At 38.9% G+C, this 23,698-nt stretch overlaps 1 protein-coding gene across 3 annotated transcripts in view; it reads right to left on the bottom strand.

Moving 5' to 3' along the window:
* Positions 1-3,392: 3,392 nt before the first annotated feature.
* Positions 3,393-23,698, bottom strand: part of KCTD1 (potassium channel tetramerization domain containing 1) — a 123,325-nt gene continuing 103,019 nt past the window's right edge. For all 3 annotated transcript variants that reach the window (XM_036741394.1, XM_036741392.1, XM_036741393.1), the window contains exons 3-5: positions 23,370-23,514; positions 11,672-11,977; positions 3,393-4,317 (exon numbers count right to left, since the gene is read on the bottom strand). In XM_036741394.1, coding sequence (XP_036597289.1) covers positions 4,159-4,317; positions 11,672-11,977; positions 23,370-23,514 — 610 coding nt within the window. In that variant the 3' untranslated portion in view covers positions 3,393-4,158. The remainder of the gene's footprint in view (positions 4,318-11,671; positions 11,978-23,369; positions 23,515-23,698) is intronic.

A 23,698-nucleotide genomic window follows, 5' to 3' on the forward strand; every position in this document is an offset into this window, starting at 1 on the left:
ACCTCTAACAACTTAGTAGGAAAATTTGTCTTTCACTATTTTATATATCATATATATGTATTTGTGTAAATATATAATACATATACAAATATATGCATATTTGTGTTAATGTACACACATACGCTTTGCTGAGGAAGCATTATATTAAAACTCATTTCAGAGAGTTAGCTATTTTTCAGTCTTGGTAAAGTCAGGTTCAGTAAATAAACCAGTTATTCATCATGGGAAGATGATTTAAAACCAGTTTATTTTTTATCTATTTTTTCTAAGAACATTCCTAGGGAGGAGTAATGCCAACATTTTCTGATCTGACTTGAACTGTACTTTATGCACATTTTTCAATTTTCCTATCAATCATTCATTCAACCAGCCAATCAACATTTATTAAGTACCTGTTGTGTGCAGAGCAGTAGGAGTGGGAGGGGGAAGGTAAAAAGTTTAGATGAGACACTGTTCCTGCCCCTATGGAGCTTTCAGTCTAGGGGGGGATAAGACACCAACACAGATTAACTAATGCACACTTGCATGTTAAGTATTTGAAAACTGAAAAATAAGAGTGTTCTGTGAAGTCTGAGGGAAGGAGACAGAAATGGGATAAGCAAAGCCTTCCTGGTAGGTATTCGATTGGTCTTTAAAGGATGGCTAGGCATGTAATAAGCAACGAAGGTAAGGGACCCCTTCTTTAGGCAGAGAAGCAGGGTGAATGAAGGTACTAGTAGCATTTAAAAGATAAAGAGAACGGCTGGAGTCTGTAGTGCATGGAAGTGAATGATATGAGTTAAGACTGGAGAGCTTGGCATCAGGTCATGTAGGTCCTTCAATGGCAGGTGAAGGAGTCTGAACTTCAGTTGGTAGTGGGGAGCCACTAAAGATTTTTTGAGTAGTGGATGACATGACCAAATAAATATGTGAATAAAGATGATTAGTCTGTCAATAGTATGGAAGTTCAGTTGGGCAGGGATTCAAAGACCTATAGGGAGGCTCGTGTTAACAGTTCAGCCAGGTGGTAATAAGGACAACCTGTGCCCAAAGAGATGGCTTTGGGGAACAGAGAGGAGGGTCAGATTGAGAGGTAAAATGGACAGGACTTGGCAACTAACTGGTCTGGATGTAAGAGGCAAGAAAGAAGAGGGGCAGCTGGGTGGTACAGTGAGTAGAGCACCGGCCCTGGAGTCAGGAGGACCTGAGTTCAAATCTGGCCTCAGACACTCGACATACTAGCTGTGTGACCTTGGGCAAGTCACTTAACCCCAATTGCCCTGCCATCCTCCCTCCAAAAAAAAAGAAAAGAGGAGCGAGTCAAAGCTAACACAAAGCTTTGACCATGGAAGATGGAACAAACTCATGTCATTTACTTCCATGCACTGCGGACTTAGCCAAATCGGATTTTATCTTTTCAACATGACTCATACCTTCATTTACCCTGCTTCATGCCTACCACTGTTGGAAACAGTGAAGGAAATAGTTCAGGAAGAAAAACAATAACTTGGTTTGGGATGTGTTGAATTTGAGATTCTTGTGAGAGCTCTGGATGGAGATAACCTGTAAGCAATTGTAAAGGTGCAGGTCAGGAGCCCAGAAGAGAGGTGAGATGCATAGGTGGGAGTTTTTCTGCAGAGAGGCGATGGTTGAAGTCTTGGGAGTGAATGAGATTACCAAGGGAGAGAGTGTAGAGGGAAGAGAGACAGGGTCAGAATTTGGGAAGAAAAGTACTCCACACAATGAGGAAGAGGAGTAAGAGGCCGCCAGCAAAGAAGACAGAGAAAGAAGTCTCAGAAGAAGCAGGAGAGTATTTGTATTTCTTAAGCCAAGGGTGGAGTAGTTAAGGGTTAGGAACTGTAGATGACAAGGAGGGATCAGAAATGGCCATTATATCTGGTGGTTAGGAGGCCCCTGGTGACTTTTGACAGAACTGTTGTAGCAGATTTTGTTTGGCAAAACCAGACTATAAGGAGGTGAAGAGAGAGTGGATGGTGAGGAAGTGGCAGCAGCAAATATAGAGAACTTATAAAGAAGTTTAGCAACAAGAGGAGGAAAACGGGCAGAGAGAGAGCCAGGTGGCATAGAAAGGAAGTTTTTTGTTTTCATTTTTTTTTTAAGGACTATCATCATTTGAAACCCCATTGGTTTTCATTTAAAACAGTTGTAGCTCAATGACATTTTTGGAATTCCTAGTACTTTCTTCAGTATACTTCAGTGTATGGACAACCTGAAGGTTCCCGGCACTTAAAAAAAAATTCTAACAAATAGTTTGTCTGCCCATTACATGCCCAAAATACATGATAGTGCATTGCATTTGGACCAGACTTGTTTGGGTGGGAAGAAGGTGGATTCATTCTTAGGTGACAAGAGCATTCTGCCTTCAGTTTGGAGAGTACTCTTGGCATACAGTAGGTGCTTAATAAATGTAAACCGAGGATGGTTGTTCAAGTCCTTCTAAGCCCAGCCCTTGTTTGACCTATTTCCTGAGTATCTGAATATGGAAGATGGACAAATCTTCCAACAATTTTACTGTCTTGACGGAAATGTGGTTGACTGTGAGGTGAAGACTAAAGGGCATGGACCTATGTTTGTGTATTAACATCAGAGAAGAGAGGATGAGCAAAATATGGATGCCTGATTTACACTGATTTAAAGCAAAATAATTTTGTGGTTAGGTTGTGCATTTGAGAGTGTGACAGGAAGTACAAAGTGCTACTTTTAGTTTCTGATATCAGAAATGTTTTCCTCACTGGTGTTCCCGGGTGTCAACGTAGAAATTTTAAAAGGAAAAAATTCAGGATGGAAATAGCCTATTTCCATGGGGACTTCTCTGAAGTAGAAAGACATTATAGGTTACCTGCCAATCTTACCAACATTTAAGGTGTGTGGATAAAGTGGGGAAAAGAAAATGGAGGGCTTGACTCCCAAATGACTAAAAACAACAGAAATAAGCCTGTTAACACAATACTGTGGAGACACAGGGCCTAGGTTCGAATTTCACTTCTCTTTGTATGGCTTGTGTGGCCTGTGAGGTCCCTATGAGCTATGCTTTCTCAGCCCCTTCACCTCCACACCATAGCCATAAAATGACTTTATTGACAATAAGAGTTTCCCCCTGAGATGTAGACGGGTTTGCTTTACTCATTGGGTGGTCTGGTTGGGGGGGGGGGGCGGCGAAAAGGAAGTAGGAAGTGTTTCTGTGCTTACCAGCAATGTAGCATTAGGTGAACACTGTTCAAAGGGATCTGCCTGTTGTCTCATCTTTCCCACCAGTGGGAACAGAGACTTAAGTTTGCAAAATGGCCACCATTTCTCGGGCCACCTTTTGATAAACAATACAGTCAGTTAAAAAGAATGCATCATTTGAATTCAGCCTCTTATCCACTCTTGTGGGTTCAATGGAGACCCTGATTATTTTAAACAGCGTTTATTGTATTTAATACATTATAAAATTTGAAAAATTGTAGGAAAGCCGCAGATTCAAACCAGAGCAAACTCTAACAAGTAATAATTCTGGCCCCTTTGCAAAACTGTCAGTTTAAAAACAACGTGATGTTCACATTGGCGAGGCAGACGAAAAAGGTGAGACTTTGTACAAGCTATGTTTTAAACTTTCAGTCTAACAACTTTCGGATGCAATGTGCTTGTGAATGGGGTTCTGAAGTCTTGAATTGTCCCCTCCTCAAGAGAGGCCTCCGAGCCTCCATCTGCAAAGGAACTCAATTCAAGGTGTAAAAAAAAGAAAAGAAAAAGTGAGGGGAGAAAGAGAGAAAGACAAAGAGAGAAAATGGATGGCTGTTTGGCAATGGAAAACGTAAGGAGATTGTGTCCTCACCGGTCATGGCTTGTTTATTGATAAGCGGGCCTCAGGAAGGCCTAGGACACTTAATGGCCATCACAGCACCAACTTCAGCTACCACATCATCATCATCATCATCATTATTATTTTTTGCATTTCCTACCTTTTGACATATATATATATTTATATATTTTTTACACCTTGAGGTTATTATTACTATTCCAATTGTTCCCATATGAATACAGGTATGGTCTCTATTTGATATAAATGTGTCTTTATTCGATTTTCATTCCAGGACTTGCTTTGTTGTCCCAACTGCACATGAATGTCCCTTTTTTTCTTTTCTTTTTTTTTTTTTGCATAAGAAACATGTCCATTCAGTCCAGAGGCTCCTGCTTTATTCGAATGACGGAGGGTGCGCGAGACGTCCGTCTGAGTTCCCGCCTCAGTACGTATTCACTGAATTGGGAAGAGTCTACGCCTCCTCCACAGGAGCCCACAATTTCGAAGCCTCTTTGCTGCAACCTCTCAAGTACCTGGAAAAGACAAAGGTACATATTTAGGTGAGGAGGGAAATAGGCCATTGGCCTCTAGGAATGAGAGGAACACTGAGGTGGTCTTGTCACTATATAACAGGGTGACACTGATGCCTATTTTGTTAATCTTCAGGTCTAGTAGTTCTCATAAAAGCCCCAGGCAGTCTTTTCAAGTCCAGAAGCATTTATTAAATGCTTATTACTTGCTAGGCACTGTGCTAAGTGCTGGACGTAAAAAGGAAGAAAGACAAAAACACAGTGCCCTCAAATAGCTTATGTGCTGATGTTAACTAATTCCAATTTTCAGGACAGACAAAAGCACTCAAGTGAAGTTTCATCCACATTTAATAATGCTCTACATCTAGCTAGCCCCAGACCATGCTCTACATCCTATCCAGATATCCACCAGGGCCTACCCTGGCATTTTGTCATCTGCCGTGTCCCCTCTTGCTCTGGGGACAGTAATCAGATCAGTACTACCATTGCTGCTGTCCAGGGTGTGAGGACCACCCTAGAGCCCTGCTCACAATCGCAGTGACTCCACAGGACATTTTCCCCGTTGGAATATAAGCTTCTTGAGTGTAAGAACTATCTCACTTTTGCATCTGTCTCTCCTTGCTTTTCACTGTGCAAGGCATCTGATTCTTCTTCATTCATTTATTTCCAACCTCACCCCATCTTTAACATGCTTTGTTTTACATGACAAACATTTCCAGGTTACCCCTACTCCATGAGAGGTTGCTTATAACAAAGTAAGACAATTAAACAAATCTAACAATGCAGTGACATCATCTGAAAGTACATGTAACACTCCACATCTGTAATCTCTGTCGCCCCCAACACCACCACCTTTCTATTTTGGAGTTTTTTAAAATCAATACAAATCTGTTTGCTCTATCACCTACCTACCTCATTGAAAAAAGAAAAATTAAAAACAAATTCCTTGCAACAAATATGCAGTTAAACAAACAAACCAACCACCCCCCCAAATTCCTTTGCTAGCTAGATACAAAAATGTCTATAGTGTCATTCTGCACCCTAAATCTAGCACCTCTCTATCAGGAGGCATGTTTCATCATTTTTCTCAGGAATCATGAATGGTCACTGCATTCATCATATTTCTTACAGTTTTCAAAGTTGTTCCTCTGTATTCTCCTTGTTCGGCTCATTTCATTCCTTGTCAGTTTATAAAAGTATTAAAAATTACCCATTTTCATAATATTGATATTACAGTACAAATTATCCTTCTAATTTTGCTTATTTCTCTGTGCATCAGTCTGGAAAAGTCTTTTCATGTCTCTTTGAAATTATCTAATTCCTTATTTCTTATAACAAGAGTACTCCATCACATTCAGTATGCCACAATTTATTCAGCCATTCATCAGATGATGGACGTGCCTTTAGTTTTCAGGGTTTTTTTTGCCACCAAGGAAGCCTTTATAATTATTTTCCTATTTCTTTTATTTCTTTTAGGCAGAGACCTAGCACTGGTATAGCTGCTTCAATAGGCATATACTTTGTGTATATAATTCCAAATTTCTTTCCAGAATGGTTGTACCCATTCACAGGTCTACCAACAATATATCAATGTGCCTGTTTTCCCACAGCCCCTCCATCATTTATCATTTTCCTTTTTTGGCTTGTCAATCTGACAGGTGTGAAGTAGAATCTCATAACTGCTCTAATTTGCATGTCTTTAATTAGTAATGATTAGGAATATTTTTTCCACAACTGTCTGTTCATATCCTTAGACCATACATCAATTGGGCAATTGCTCTTTCTATTATAAATTTGAATCAGTTCTTTATATATCTTAGAAATTAAACCTCTGTGAGGTTGCAAAGATTTTTTTTCTCAGTTAATTGGTTCCCTTTTAACCTTAGCTTTATTAGATGTTTCTGTAAAAACTTTTAAATTTTATATGATCAAAATTATACATTTCATCTTCTGTGATCCTTTCTATTATTCCTTGTCATAGACTTTTCTTCTACCCACAGATCTGATACATACTTTTTTTTTTTGACATTTATCTACTTTGCTTACAATTGGCTTTTTATATCTAGGTCATGTATCTATTTGGAGCTTATCTTGTATAAGGCATGAGGTATTGGTCTAAATCTAATTCCTTTCATACTGTTGCCAATTTCCCCCAGAGGTTTTTGTCAAATTTTTTGTTGTTCAGTCATTTCAGTCATGCCGGACTCTTTGTGACTCTGTATGGGGTTTTCTTCACAAAGATACTAGAATGATTTGCCATTTCCTTCTCCAGCTCATTCTACAGATGAGGAAACCGAGGTGAACAGGGTTAAGTGACTTGCCCAGGGTCACACAGCTAGTAAATGTCTGGAGCCAGATTTGAACTCTGGAAGATGAATCTTCCTGACTCCAGGCTAGCACTCTATCCTCTGTGTACTGTGGCACTACCTAGCTGGCCTTTTGTCATATAGTGAGTCTTTATCCCAGAAGCTTTGTGTTTATCAAACAATACGAGACTAGATATGTTTGCTTCGGTATGTGGTGTACCTAATCTGTTCCAATGATTGAGCCCTCTATTTTTTAAGCAGGTCATAATTGTTTTGAAAATCTCAGCTTATGGGGCGGCTGGGTGGTGCAGTGAGTAGGGCACTGGCCCTGGAGTCAGGAGGACCCGAGTTCAAATCTGGCCTCAGACACTTGACACATGTACTAGCTGTGTGATGTTGGACAAGTCACTTAACCCCAATTGCCCTGCCAAAGAAAATCTCAGCTTTGTAGTATATTTTGAGGTTTGGCACAGCTAGGTTCCCTTCATTTCCCTTTTTCCAATTATCATCATCATCATCATCATCATCATCATTATTATTGAGATTCTTGGTCTTTTGGGCCTCCATTTAATTTTGGTTGTTTTTTTTTAGTTCTATAAAGTAATTCTTTGGTAGTTTGATTGGTTGGACACTGAATAAGTAACTTAGGTAGTATTTTCATTTTTATTGACTCAGACCCATGAGAAATGGATATTTTCCAATTATTTAGGTCTGTCTTTATTTCTGTAAATGGGGGTTTACAACTGTATTTATACAATTCTTGTGTATATCTTGGTAGGTAGATTCCTAGTCATTTCATACAGTCTAGTTATTTTAAATAAGATTTTATCTCTTCCCATTGGGTTTTATTGGTATTATATAGAAATCCTCATGATGTGGGTGGATGGTTTGTATTCTGCTAAAGTTACTAATTAGTTCAATTAATTTCTAATTGACTTCCTAGGGTCATCTGCAAAAAGTGATAATTTTGTTTCTTCTTTCTTATGCTAATTCCCTCAATTTCTTTTTCTTGCCTTATTGTTATAGCTAGTATTAACAGTACTATGCCAAACAGAAGTGGTGACAATGGATATCTTTGTTTCACCCATAATTTTTTGGAAAGTATTCTAGTTTATTTCCATTATATATGATGGTTACTCTTGGTTTTAGATATATACTAACTACCTTTTAAAGAAAAGGTCCATTTATTCCCATGTTTTCTAGTGTTTTTTAAAAATAGAAATAGGTATTTTGTCAAAAGTTTTTCTGCCTCTATTCATTTAATCGTAATTTTTTTGATTTTGTCATTAATGTAGTTAATTAAGCTTACAGATTTCCTAATATCAAACCAATCTTGCTTTCCTAGGGCATAAATCCAACATGATTACAGTTATATGTTGTTTTAGCCTCTTTGCTAATATTTTATTTAAACTTTTTGTATCAATGTTCATTAGGGATATTGGCCTGCTGTTTTCTTTTTCAGTTTTGACTCTCCCTGGCTTAGGTATTAAGATCATATTTGTGTCACAGAAAAAATTTGGTAGGATATCTTCTTTTATTATTTTTTCCAAACAGTTTACATAATTTTGGAATTATTTTCTTTTGAATGTTTGATATGATTCACTGTGATTCTATCTGGCCGTGGAGTTTTTTTCCCCTTTCAGGTTCATTGTTCAATTTCTTCCTCTGAAATTGGATTAAATTCTTCATTTCTTGTTTTGTTATTTTGGATATCATATTTTTTCAAATACCAATTTATTTCATTTAAGTTGTCAGTTTTATTGGGATACACAGGGCAAACTAGTTTCTAATAATATCCTTTATTCTTCACTTGTGAATTTTCCTTTTTTATTTTTGATACTGGCAAAAATTCACTTAATGCTTTATCTTTTTAAAGTGATTCAATTCTCATCTACATATAGTGAAGTATTTACTTCTGCACAATTTTTACTTGCAGAAGATGATTTTCTGTGATGAGCTAAAGGAATTGAAATTACATCTTTTGAACAGGTGATTCCTTTTAGGAAGTGATGGGAGGAAGAGTGCCAGACTAATAATTTAAATTAGCTCCTAAAACTAGAGCACTCTGGCTAGGTAAATTGGTTTGAAAGCAGCAAAGACTTCCAAGCACAAATTGTATTTCTGTACATGGAAATGCAATAAGCCAGCAATGATCTAGGTAATGACAATACAGTTTGTCGAATTTTTCAGCTTATCCCCCATTGCGTGCTTTATCTTTTCTTACTATTGTTCAAGGTTCCTAATTATGAGACAATATTTCATACCTGAATTTGTATGATTTATGTAATTTCGAAACTGCATGGGTTGTCTCAAAATTGGGAACCTTGAAGAGTAGAGACAGCAAAGGCTGCAGTGTGTTGCCAGCAATGACTTGCATACAAGATATGACGTAAAAGGTATCAGTAAATATAGGTGTGACTGGACATGGAGGTGGATCAATCATGAAACATGAGTGGGGTATACCACTAGGGTAAGAAAAAGAATCAGAAGAGGACCTTCAGCATATCGAGTAGATCATCTGTGATGGTTTTACAGAGAGATATGAATGGGAATCACACGGGCTGGAGAAGCCATGGACAGGCTGTAATCTGTACTGGCAGATCATGCATCCATCAATGTTTTTCTTTGCATCTATTGACTCTCTGTTTCTTTTTCCATATGTATAAAATAAAATTTACGCATACACACATGTATGCATATGCAATTGTCTAAGTTTGCAGTCAGGCATGTACAAATGTTACTACTCTATGTTATTTAAGATCAAGCAAATAAAGATCTCCAGTCTCCAGAATTGAGCATCAGGCATTTAAAAGAACTTTGGCTTAGCTAGTGCCTATCTGGTATTTTCAAACATAGGAAAATGTTGGTTCTCCTGAAGTTTAAGATACACAACGAGTTAGAAAACTGAGCCAGGGAGGGACCTCCATTTTTCATTTAGAAATTCAACATATACAGCACTTAAAAGGATTTCTGAGTGCAATTAAATTACTTCTGAATCACTGTAAGGGCTTTCATGACATTTAAAAAGTGACAATTTGATGAAAAAGTTTGCTCTTAACTTTATTTCTTCATCTACCATTCCTCAGGATGATGACCCACCAACCTGACAAACAGTTTATTAGGTAAGACCAGAGAGTGAATATGTATATAAAAAATTATAACTGCAAAGCTTGCAAATGAGGACTTGATTTTTTTTAATAGAATAGAGATAAGCTGCTGTAAGGAAATTTATCAAGTTACCCCTCAGTGCTTTGATTCTATTGGCAAATTCAAAATTTATGTGTGTACTAATTTACTTAGTAATTGAACTGAAGAAATAAACCTCCAAGTTTTTATTTTGTTATTATTAAATAAAAAATTCACATTTTGAGCTCTGAAGTCTTTATATCTATATGGTAAAATCTTGAAATTTATGTGGTGACTTAAGGTTTGTAAAACCCTTTCCCCCCAATAACTCAGACTATAAGTGCCATTATCCCCATTTTACAGATGAGGATGCAGAGGCTGTGGAGCCAGGACTCAATCAGCAGTCTCCTGACTACAAGACTGGTGGTTTTTCCACCATATTGAGCGGCCTCTTAACTGTATTTGAGGAGAAACATAACCTATTCAGATGTTTGGTGTCAAATGAAGCCAAAGAAGAGCTCACTTTAAGGAGAAGTTCCTAGCATGGACAGGAATGTAATATCTCTGTGAAACTTGGCTACTAGGATTTTGCCAAAAGAGTTTCTTTGACATTATTTGGAAAACAGCTACAAAAGCCCAGAAAGGTTTTGGGGAAAGCCATTCAGCCCGACAGCCTCTGTGTCTTCTGCAGGATCATGCCAATAGACTTATGAGTGAGATGATTCCCAATCCAGACAAGCCCAACAATCATACTGTCATGAATTAGAATGTTACAAGATTAGCCTGCCTCCAAATTAAGCCCCAAATTTGTGCTCCCCAACTTCGACTGCTTGAAAACTGTTTCTAACAATGCTCCCAGTGCTTGCTGCCAATGAACGATGGTTGTGTGACTTACATTTTCACATCTGATACTATACAAGCTTTGGCTTGCCAGGATGGTTCCCCTTTCCCATTGTCACTTTTTGGGAGGTAAAGCAGGCAGGACTTGTGGCTCACAGCTGTGCCCTACAGTGTAGACCCAGGAGGAAAGCTCCACTTTACTGATCTAACTGGAATGATCTGGTAAACCTGCCATGCAACTGGATTTAAGTCACTGACTCACTGGGCTGGGAGAAGGGCCAAAGGTTCAGGAGGGCATGATGGACCTGCAGGGTCCTGGGCACACAGGGATGGCTCCATTTCTCCCTTGGGGGAAGGAGTGGAGCATGGAGGGGAGGCCAAAAAGCTTCAGAGGTTCAGGGAGGAGGCAGGTATCTAATCTCCAGTGGTGCCCGCCCTGTGCAAAGACATCCATGGGATGTTTTCTGAAGTGCCATTTTCTGCCCTGGGAAGGATCTGCTTCAGATTTTTCAGATTCTGCCACATATATGGGTCTCTTTGCTACGGGCAGAGCTGGGTGGCAGGTGTCAGGGGGTTAAGGGACTTTGAGGGAATGTCAACTGATATTTTGCATAGTTAATCTTGACGAAGAGCTGAAACCATTTATTCCTTTTAATTCAACTTTTACAACTTTTACAAGTGATTTTGTCCATGAATCCAGCATAGATGAGCTGATATAGTATTGGCCTCCAACCAAGTCTGCCTTTATCTCTGATTATGTAAGCTTGGATACATCATTTGACCTCTTTTTTGTGACCTAGTTTCTTTCTGTAAGATAACAGAGATACCTACTTACCTTATAGAGATAAGGGCATGTATAAACTTTTTGAGATCTTTGTAGGAGTAACATTATATCCAATTTCAGAAAACATTTATTGAGCGCCTACTATTACAAAAGAACAATAGCAGGCACTGGGGATACAAATTTGAAACAAACCAACCAACACCAGTCCCTGTCCTAAGGATCTCAAAATCTGATAAACTTTAAATGGACCGATGGTCACATAGTGTAGTCTTCTTAAGTCGATCTCTGATACACTGCGTACCTGAACTGAGTTGAGGTGACAGTATCCATTCAGTGGAAATCTGATGACGTGCGTTGAGTCATGATTCCAACCTGCGTTGACCGAATTACACATCACATCTCCAATTTCTGGGAACACCTCTTCTATCAAAGATTTATCACCACTGAGTGTAATCCTCTCTCCGAGGTCTGGGGCAACTCGTACCACTAAGCACTCACAGGGTCTAGAGAAGCGACCATTTTCCCGATCCTGCTTCCATCTTTCCATCTCCATTAACATGGGTTGAAGCTGAAAGTACTTTGCCTCTTCATATAACAAAGTGTAGTCCTGAGAAAGAAGAGAAGGGTTTGGGAGAGAGAGATTTCATTGTGCTAAACTGTAATAAACAGTATGGCAAACTACGAGCATTAAAAAAAAACACCTGCCTCTGTGTAAAAAATCACTTTTGACCTTTGCTGTTGTGCATTTTGTTGACTAGATCTTTTAATGAAATCATCTACATCTTTTTCTCTTATTTCAAGTTTGTAAAGACGAAAATCATTTCGTGCAATTCAGAGTTAGCCTGCACAAAGTCTGTGCCACATAATGAAAGGGTCAACGCCTTTGGGATAGTTCATAGTCTGTATAATGACAAACACAAGGTAGGAAAACCTGTTTTAGCATGTAAAGAATTTAGAAAAGAGAGATTTTACAGATATAGATGTGTGTTCTGCTCTAAGAAAACTCAATGTGTCCCAAGTTAGAATGTATAAAGCTGATATAATTGGGGAGATTTTTCAATTTAAGTAATAAGCCCTCTAGTGCATTTTAAATTTCATTAGATTGACAAGAATCTGATTTATGTTTATGTTCAAAGTTTGGAGAAAAACTTATTGTGTAAAGTGAGGCACACCTGCAGGAAGAGATCTCCTTTGCCATTCTTAATGAGCTCCACAGAAAGCCTGTGCCTCCTGCCAACTCAGTGGTGGTGTGGCAAAGTAATGAGATCACCGAGCTGACAGGTCAGAACAACATCAGGTCTCTTCTCCCAGCTGGGCACAAGGCAGGCAGACATGGACGGGGTGGTGTGGGGGGAGAAGGGAAAGGAATTTTCAGGTGTTTGTGAAAAGGAAGCCATTTAGATTTTTTGCATAATTCTGTCTCTTGGGGAAAAAAAGTCGATATTGATTTTAAAAGTTCTTCTAGCAAACAGGTATTAATTAAAAATAAACTCCCCAGGAGAGAGGGCTTATGGAGACAAAAAAGGAATGAGGAGGGAGAGTAGAAACAAGGTCAATATTGTGTTCGATGGTAGCTATAGCCACAGCCATGGTGGGGTGGGAGATGAGGGCCAACCTGCCTGGGCATGTTCACGGTGAAAGTTTCCACCTTCTGGCACAGTCACTGAATAGTCCATGCAATGGGCTGGGGCTGCCAGGTGAGGATGATTGAAATCTTTTTTGGCCCAAGTGCTAATCATCAAAAAGGCCTTTGTTATTTGGCATGGCCAATGCTGGAGTATATGGAGGAGAGGATGGGGATGAGTAAACTGTTTTTATTTTATTTTCCATTTGCCCTTTTGCTTTTGAGTTGACCAGAAGCAGAGTTACCCCAGGGCTTTAAAGGTAATGTGGTTCCAGGAAAGCACCGATGAGCTCTTTTCCAGCATTTTACTCACATGATTTTACATGATTTTAAGTCATAAAATAAGAGTTGCATGAAATGAGAAACTTTTACCAAGTAAAAGGCAAGGGAAAGTGTCAGTCTCAAAACAGCCACAGATGGTAGGGTAACTTTTATTTCTTCTCTTGCCCGATCATTTCCCAGCTAAATACCTTTAATTCCTATAACCTTTCCCCAAATAACATGGCCCTTCACCAGCCTGGTCGCCTTATTTCTGAACCAATTCAGTTTGTCAGTGTTCCTCTTGAAATATAGCACCCACAGAATTATTTATAGCAATATTTTCTGTACTAGCAAAGCCATGCAAGTAAAATGGGTGCCTATTATTTGGACAATGGGTGAGCAAACTGTCGTATATGAATGCAATGGAATATTGCACCCTAAGAAAAGAAGAAGAGTTCAGAATTGAATGAACGAATGCATAAGCATTTATTAAGGGCTTACTCTGTTCAAGGCACTGTGTTAAATGCTGGGGATACAGATTGAAAAGTAAGATGGTTCCCGCTCCCCAGGAGCTTACTTCTAATGTGAGTGACATCACATAGACAAGGTTTCACTTACAAATCAGATAACTGGAAGTACTGCCCCTCCCATGCTCTTGGGCTTACTTGCCATTCACAAGATTTGTATGAACTTATGCAGAGCAAAGAGAGCCAAGGAACACAAAAATGTAAAAGGAACATTGAAAGACATTGGAACTCTGATCAATGCAATGACCTAACTTGCCGGCTGCAGACTGATGGTCCATAAGGCATGTGTTAATGGATGTGGCCAAAGTGTGTGCTGGTTTTGCTTCACTCGAATTTCTCTGTTGGGAAGTGGAAATGATACTAAACAAAAAAAAACTATCAATATGGCATTTTTTTTTAAAAGACGGCATCGAGACATGAACAGGAGTGTGGCCTACAAGGGCTATTGCCCAGGTTTATGATACTTGAAAACTGACATTGGGAGCAGTGGTGGAGATGGCATTCTGAGCTGAGCTAGAGTCGTCGGGCAACAAGAGGATTCCAACTCGATCCTAAGAGGAAGGGTATCAATCATCTTTCCAAGTGGGTCTTTATGAACTTCCTGGAGCCTGGGCCTCCCCCTTTTATTGGTGATCCTCTCTTTTATGACAACAGTTAAGTATTGACCTAGATAAACTTCTCCCTTATTAGAAAAGACTACAGGCATCAAAAGGATTTAAAAATGGAAAGCCATAACGAAGTGAAGATACACATTTCTGCTAATTTTTCCTGCTTCTGTGAGATTTAATTTCATGGTATGGCATGGGAAGCTCAGATGCTAGCCCTCTGAAAAGGTCATGTTTTTTTAGAACACAGAATCTTAGAGAGGGGAAGAACCTTGGAAGTCCTTTCAGTCCCACCTCATGCAGGAATCCTGTCTCTAACATCCCCAGGAGGTATTTATTCAGCCTCTACTTGAAGATTTTTAGTGATGGGAAACTTCCAAATTAAATTTAACAAACATTTAATAAACTATACCATAATATACTTGAAGTATGTATACACACACACACACATGCACGTGTGCTAGAAAGACAAATAAAACATGATTCCTGCTTTCAAGCTAACAAGCAGCTAAGATATATGCACCACCCCTACCCCTCCATGCATGTAAACTGCACATATACACCTACAGCTAGAAAACAAAATGGAATGTGATAAATATATAAAGATGCAAAACTCTAGGAGAATTTAGAGTCAGGGGCACAAGGAAGACCGTTTCATTTTTGGACAGACTTATTGACTAAAAATTCTTCTTTGTTTTAGGCCAAAGTCTTCTTCCTTTTAATTTTCATCTACTAGTCCTACTTCTGCCTTCTGTAGCTCTAGTCTTGTTTGGTCTGTTAGTTGTATCTGACTCTTCATGACCCAATTTGGGGTTTTTGTGGCAAAGATGCTGGAGTGGTTTGCCATTGCCTTCTCCAGCTCATCTTTTATACATGAGGAAACTGAGGCAAACAGGGTTAAGTGGTTTGCCCAGACAGTAAATGTCTGAGGCTGGATTTGAACTCAGGGTCTCCTGACTCCAGGCCTGGCATTCTATTCATTGCCCCAAATGGCACGGGAGACTCAGATGCCTTCTGTAGCTACACAAATCTAATCTTTTAACCATATGATGACTCTTAAAATATTTGAAGATGGCCATGATGTCTCCTCCCAAGGTTCAACAGTGACTTGTCAGTCTCCTTCAGGACATTCTCTAGTTTGCCAGAGTCCCTCTTCAAGTGTGTCACTAAGAAGTGAACGCAGTGCTCCAGATGAGGCGCGTGAAGTCTGATGAGTGCAGAGTAGGATGAAAGTATTATCTCCCTTGATGTTGACATCATACTTTTATTCATTGAACCTAAGATTGTGTTAGCTTTCTTGGCAGCCACATCACACTGGTGACTCACATTGAAATTGTAGTCAACGTATACCCTTGAGTCTTTTTCACATTGACGTGAAGCCAGGTCGCTCCTTTTTGTAGTTGTGGAGTTGGTTTTTCAGACTCAAGTGCAAGATGTTACATTTATCTTATTTTAATTTCCTCTAGTTAGTTTCATCCCTATATTTAAGCTTGTCCACAGCATTTTGATTCTGTCATCTGATGTATTAGCTATCCCCCTTAGCTTTGTGTCACCTGCAAATCTGATGAAATGATGCCCTCTCAGTCTTTATCCAAGCCATTGATAAACATGTTGAATAGGACAGGACCAATTACAGGGCCCTTTGACCTGCCACCAGACTTTCCTCCAGGGTAATATCAATCCACTACCAACCTTCTATGGATATAGTTGTTTGATCAGCTATGAATACATCTGTATTACCCTACTGCGTATGTTTCTCTATCATGTGAACAAACATATAATAGGGGTTTTTGTAGAATATCTTGGTGAAATTCAGATATATATCTAATGTATTTCCCTCAAGGCGGTTAGGTGGTGCAGTAGGCCTGGATTCAGGAAGATCTGAGTTTGAATCCAACCTCAGACGTGTACTGTGTGACCCTATGAAGTCATTAAACCCCTATTTGTCTTGGTTCCTTATCTGTAAAATGGGGATCACATAGAGTCAGACATGACTGAATGACAACAACAAAATTGTATTTCTCTGTGGATTAGTCTAATAATTTCGTAAGAAATCCAAATGACAACTTATCTAAACAGAAGGATTTATAGTTGCTCTATTTGTAATAGTAAAATATGGTGAACAACCAATCTATCCAATAGTTAGAGAATGGATGAATAAATGATAACATATTAATGACACAGCATTACTCTATAGAAAACTGGACTTGGAGTCACAAAAACCTGGGTTTGAGTCCTGCCTTTGAAACATACTATACTATATTATATGTCTGTGTGACCCTGGGGAAGTGGTTTGGCTTCATTGGCAAGCCCATTATCTAAGACTATGAACTACAGAACAGTTGTGAATCTGTTTTGTGGAGGAAGTTTTCTCACTAGGACTTCCCTAAACCAATGAAATAACCAATGCAATCCAAAAAAAATTTGATGTAATGGAATATCATGGTATCATAAATAATAATAAATACTGAAATGCAAATGTGGAGAAGCCTATATGGGATAATATGATGTGAAATCAGCAGACCTCATTGACTCTAACTCTACATTACAGCCAGATACATGTACCAGCGGTCTTTGTTCTCCTTCCAGTAGTAGCAGGATTGTGAGATAAGTTCAGGGATCGCTGATCTTTAGCCGTCTACCTTCCATCTACAGTATATGTATCTTATGTGTGCCTAGTTCCATGTTGTTTTCACTATTAGAATTTAAATTTCTTGAAAGCAGGGACTGTTTCCGCCTTTCTTTGTATCCCTGGTACTTAGCCCCAGCACACAGAAATAGCACGGACTATAGTATAAGTGATTTTGTCATTGTGGGAAATTCCTCTGCTGATGCAGATTGCAATTTACTGGTCACTTAGGGGAGTCTTTGGGAATTTTCTGAGGCTCACAGAGATTGGGGAGCTAGTAAGTGTCAGATATGGGACTTGAATCCTGACTTTAGGAATAATACTCTTACCATTAGACCATGCCTTCTTTCTCACTATAATCACCTAAGACAAGAAAGAAAGAAGGAAAAGAAGGCCAAAGGTAATGGCACTTTGGAGAGGCTTGGCAAGGAACCATCCTGATTGGGTATTTGTGAATTCAATTGGTTCTGCTTTTTTAAAGGCTAAAGGTCTTATGTGTGATTTTGCCCTTTGAGGTGCATATTTGTTTGACTTTTGTTGACAGCTATTAAATTGATAATAAAACGTTTTAATGGAAATGAACCCAGTTTGTCATGATTTACTCTTAGAGAATCCATGATAGCTCCTAGGCAATGCAGAAGGAGTCAGTAGATGTGGGAACTCTACGTTTTCAATATGAAGAAAGATCAAAACAGGACTTGAAAAATTGGTTGCTTTTCCCCCTGTCGTTTGTTGACATTATCCTAGGCTTCTGAAGTAATGGGCCTCTCTCTCTCTTCCTACTTTATTTAGCTGTTGGGAAGGGGGTAAAAAAAACCAAACAAACCCTTTTTCATGACTGTGACCCTTAGGAAGCCTCAACTCCCTCTGGACATTAGCCTTGCTCCTGCCATCATTACAGTTAGTGCTCCTCTTTTGTCTTCATTCTTGGTTATTGGAACTCACACCATCTTCTAAACACATTCTCTCCAAATTAGAGCCTATTAGAGATTTTCCTTGCATAGCCACGTTGGTTTCTTTAGATGGCTGCCCCACTTCTTTCTCCTGAGGATCATCTGTGATTATATTATTAGAATTTCATTTTTAGAGCTTTCCTTTACTGAGTCATATTTTTTGGTCATGAGATCATGCTTACTGTTCCTTTGGACTTTTGGAAATATGCTTCCACAGAATCTTGGGTACATGTCTGATTGTGGACTTTAAGAGGGCACAACCACTTCTTCCGCTCCTGTCATATCACGGACCAGTTCTTTCTCCTTTCTGATTAAAATTAAATCCAGCTTAGCAACTGCCCTTCTTGTTCTTCCTACTTCTGAGAAGTGAGGTTGTCCATGAGGTTAAGTGAACAATTTATCAGAAAGCCTGATTTAGCAAGAGGAAATTTCCAATAGATTTTTTTTTTGTGGCTAATCAGAGGCCCCTCTATCATTTTCACCCTAAAAGTTTGCTACTCCCTTGAACTTCTCACACTTGAATTGCACTCTGTCCCCATGGTCCTTTCTACTAATTGGGTGGTTCCAACTCCCAGAACCTCCATTAACATTTTCAACATGCAATTTTATTTTGTTTTCAGCTTTTGATTCTTTCCCTCCTCTTCCCCGACATAGAGAAAGCAAGAAAAACAAAACCCATTACAAATATGTATAGTCAAGCAAAACCAATTCCCACAATGAACACGTCCAAAGGTAAAAAAAAAAAAGCCTCAATGTGCCCTCTCAGTCCATCACCTCCATCTGGAGGGGGGTGGCTTGTTTCATCAGGAGTCTTCTAGAACTATAGTTGATTCCTGTGTTGATCAGGGTTCTAGAGTCTTTCAAAGTTTTTTGTCTTGTCATTGTTATTGTATAAATTGCAGAGCCTCCATGTTAAGGGAAATGCCCAGGCTCGCCATGTCTTTATTCTTCTTCAGGTTCCACTCCAGAAAGCAGGTACCTCCTCCTTGCCCCCACCTCCAAATCCTGCCTTCCTTTTCCATATAAGCTCTTTGAGGTCTCTGATTGTCTTTCTGCTTGTATTTGTAGTGCAAACACTTAGCACAGAGTATGGAATCTCTTATCTGCTTAACAAATGCTTGTGGATTTGACTGTAATCTCTATCCGTCCCTTTGTCCAATTAAAGGCTATGATATTATTCTGAACATACATGTAATCACTGAGTCTCAGTTGACTTCACACCTGTATATTTTAATATGTAAACCCGAGAATATATTAATTCTAAAGCGGGGATTTTTTTTTTCTGTCATATATCCTTTCAGCAGTCTGGTAAATCCTATGAACATTTTCTCAGGATAATTGTGTGAAAATGCATTAAAAAAATTCATTGCATTGCAAAAGAAACCTACTATATTGAAATACAGTTGTCAAAATGTAAAAAAAAAAAAAAAAGTTCATGGACCCCAGGTTAAGAACTCCTGGCCCAGGGTATTATTTTCCAAAATGAGGCTCTTGGTTCTAAAATGGTGCAAGTAGGGCTCATAAAGGTAAAAAAACTAACAAACAAAAAAACAAAACCCAAGGACTAAGAAAGACCAAGACCTTAGAGAAATGAATAAAAGAGTTAAGTAGAAAATGCTAAAGAAAAAGGGGAAAAATTGTGAAATTTATTCACATTCAAGATATCTATGCAGAAAAGTTTGGGAATGAATGGTCTCCAAAGACATTTCCAAAATTTCCAAAGACAATTAATGGTTGAAAAGGAGAACAAATGGTGGTTGTTTTAAAGATAAAGTTATTCATGCTGCTAATTAGGAATCTGGCTCAGGTATAGCTTTTATAGAAACAAAATAATAAGGGACAATGGATAATTTACAGACTTAACAGGCATCATACTTTGCAGATTTAATACACTTACTAAATTATCATAGTGTTAAATATAAGGAACCAAAAGTAGGTAATAAAAAAACTACCCTTTTTGCCACCCCCCAGCATAATATGATCCCTTCACATCGAAAATGCCTTGTTCCTTTGTCAGGGTCAGGAGGGAATGAGTGATATGGAGAAAGCACTTCTTAGATTGTTTAGGGAAGGGCAAAAAGAGGATTTCCACTTTTTTTTCTAGACGCAAAACTATCTTGAACATCCAGGGAATATTGCTATTCAGTTCTCAGCTCCTACTGTGTAGTGGCCCAGAATATCTCTCATCCTCCAGTGATCCTTCTAGAAATATTCAACTTCATCATCATCATCATCATCATCATCATCATCATCATCATCATCATCATCATCACTAGCATGCTGTTATTATTCCCATTTTACAGCTGAGGAAACTGAGGCCGAGAGAGGTTAAGTGACTTGTCCAGAGTCACCCAGACTCTTAAGTGCAGCACTCTATCTGTTGCACTACCCACTGTACTGTAATTTAATGCTATTAATACATAGGTGGCAAGGAAATTATCTCAAGGATTAGGTTTTATGTTCCTTAAAAAAAACAACACAACCATAGGCTATAGATAAATTCTAAGCCAATTTAAAAGGTTTATTCCGTACAAAGAATTGGCGAATAATGATCTAGAAGGGCCTTAGAATAGGGCCCTCAAATCTGGATGAGGGGACCTTAATTCTAGACAGAAGGTTATGTGTTTGAGTTCTAAAAATCTCCAGGGAAAGAGATTTCTCGGGAATTTTGTTCCAGGGCTTAACGACTATCAACAAGTTCCCCATAGACCGAATCAAATCTAAATTCTCCTTTGCAATTTAAATTCACTTCTTATTCAGTTTTTTTTTTTTTTGTGGAAATGAGAAAGAAACAGCCACCATCTTCCACTAAATAACTTCATAGAGCTAAAGGTACCTTTCAGCCTTCAGTTCAAGGTATATAATTCCCATTTACTTATAATTTCCTTGTAGATCATATTTTATAACCTGAGGTCATCTTATGTGCTACTAGATAACTAAGTTTTTTGTATCCCTCTTACATTTACAGAGTTCTAAATAATAATAAACAAGTCTGGTGCTAAATTTACATTTATCTAGTCATTTCTCATTTGTGTACATCTTCCATTCTTTCCTTCTCTTCTCCACTATCAGAAGGGGAGATGGCCCTCCTGACCAACACCAATGCCTCTACCTGTGCCCGTCAGCCCATCTCTTCCTCTGTCTTCCTCTCCCTAATTTTCGATCTCTCCATATCCATTGCCTCTTTCAGAATTGCCTACAAACATACCCAGATTTCTCCAATCTTTTAAAAAAAATATCTCAAGCTATCACTGCATGCCCCTGCCCCTTTTCACAAACACCTTGAAAAAAACTCAACTGATTGCCTACATTTTTTACCTTTCACTCATTTCTATAACCTCTGAAATCTGACTTCCTCTTCCACCACTCAACTCAAACTGCTTTTCCCAAGATCATCAACGATTTATGTATTGTTAAATCCAATAGCCTTTTCACAGTACTCTTGTTTTTTTTTTTTAAATCCTTCTGTAGCTTTCTGACTAAGCTTTCCTGCTCTATATTCTCTTCTCCCCCTGTGGTTCTCATCCTATCTGTCTGATAGATTCTCCTAAGTCTCCTTTGTAGGATCATCACTCCCATCCCTCTCCATGTAGAGAAATGTATCCCAGGTCTCTGTACCAGACCCTTCTGCTTTCACTCTCTGTATTCTCTTTCTTGATCATGTCCTCAGCTAATCTCTATGTAGATGACTCTCAAATCCCTCCCTATTTCTCTTCTGGGCTCTGGTTCTGCATCTTTAACTGCCTGCAAATATATCTCTTGTTTGGATGTCCCATAGGCATCTCAAACTTAACATCTCCATTTTTGTAGCCACTCAAGATCACAACCTAGGAAAAATTCTCAATTCTTGCCTCTTATTCACCCTGCTGCTACCCCATACACACAGTTCCCAAATCTTGTTGACTTCACCTCCCAGATCTTGTTGACTTCACCTCCTCAATACTCTTGCATCTGTCCCCTTCTCTCCACTCACACTACAACTACCCTAGGTTAGGCCCTCATTATCCGTCACATGGACTATTTGCCATTGCCTTCTAGTTGGTCTTTCTCATCTCTAAGCTCTATATTGGCAGACTGACAGCGCTAAAGCTCACGTGTGACCATCTCACTTTCCTGCTTGAGGCTTCGGGGCTTTGCCTCTAGGATAAAGTGAAAACTCTTCTCTTCGATGTTCAAAGATTCAGAATGTGGCTCCAGCCTCTCTTTCCAGACTGATTCCATATCACTCCTCCTCAAACACTTCTTTGCCCTGTTTTTTCCAGGTCCTACCCTGGGGCTTTTTGTACCAGTGGTCTCCTATGCCTTCAATGCACTCTCCTAGCCATCGTCAAGACTCCACTCAACACATCCTTCAAGAGACCTCTCCTGATTCCCCCAGTTGTAGAAATCAATTTGTACTGATTTTTTATGTATTTTGTATTTACTGATCTGTGAACATTTTGTTTCCTGTCCCCAGGAGTGTAAGAACTGTTTCACTATTGTATCTGTGTCCTCAGGGCCTAGCCCAATGGCTGCTATATAGTAGGGGATTAATGTGTTTGCTGATTGACTGATTAACTGGGATCTTCCCATAGCTCTGCTCATGCTGAAGGGCTGACTTACAGGGAAGGTAGCTTGTGATAAGATCCTTTGGTATTTCAGTGACTAAACCTGCTGAGATGTGGTCTGTGTCTGGCCTGCCTTATACTGGATATGCAAAATAGAAAATATTTTGAGGTTTTAATGTGCTTTCTTTTCCTGTCCTAAATGTGGTGGTCTATATTTAACATAGCTTGGCTTCATTCTTGACAACTTGTGGGAGTATTTCTGAATTCTAATTCAGTTGTCCAAGTCATAGGACTGATGACTCTAACTTAGTCATCCCCAAAATTAATGATTTAATTTAATTCGATCAAGGTTTATTAAGTTCATACATAGTATGTGCAAGATACTCGGCTCTACTCTGGGGATATAAAGTTGAAAAATGAGGCAGGGCCTACCTTCAAGGGGCTTAGAGACTTTCTCATCAATACTGAAGTACTAAAAATGTATTGTTGGGAGGCGGCGCATTTAGGGCTGGTGACGGACTTGGAGGCAGGAAGAAAGATCCTATTTTAGAGACTTATTAGTTGCATCATCCTGGGCAAGCCACTTTACATGAGCCTCAGTGTCCTCAGCTGTCAAAATGAGGATAATAAGGGTACCTACTTCCTCTCGGTGAGAACTAAATGATAGTAGTAAAGTGTAAAGTGCCTTTAGAGCTTTTAAGTGTTGACTATTAGTATTATTATTATTATTATATGCTTTCAGAAGAAATCTGATCCAAATACACTGAAAATATGAAATTCTAAAACTTTCCTCTCACCACTTCAAAACACATCATATGTCTATATTGTCTGTAGTTGAACACAGAAATCTCACCTTAAAATCATCCGGAATGAGTAGTTTTGATGTTCGTAGAAAATTTAGTATATATCTGAACATCTGTCCATCTCTGTCAATGAAATAATGCTGTTTGAGACTGTCCAAAACAATTGGCTCCGTGCCATCAAAAAGTCTTCCAATTCTGTGGTGGAAAAGAGTGAATGAACAGAGAGGTCAGAATTACAATCAATATTCCATTCAGCCACTGAGACTGAAAGCCACAGATTTCCATCATTCTAAAAAAGGAGGAGGGGCCTCATGGGGGAATGTTTAGAGAGCTGGCCTTGGAGTCAGGTGGCACTTGCCTCCAAAATACATAGTGGCTA

This window comes from Trichosurus vulpecula, chromosome 1 (assembly GCF_011100635.1).
Source record: "Trichosurus vulpecula isolate mTriVul1 chromosome 1, mTriVul1.pri, whole genome shotgun sequence".
Classification (NCBI taxonomy): domain Eukaryota; kingdom Metazoa; phylum Chordata; class Mammalia; order Diprotodontia; family Phalangeridae; genus Trichosurus; species Trichosurus vulpecula.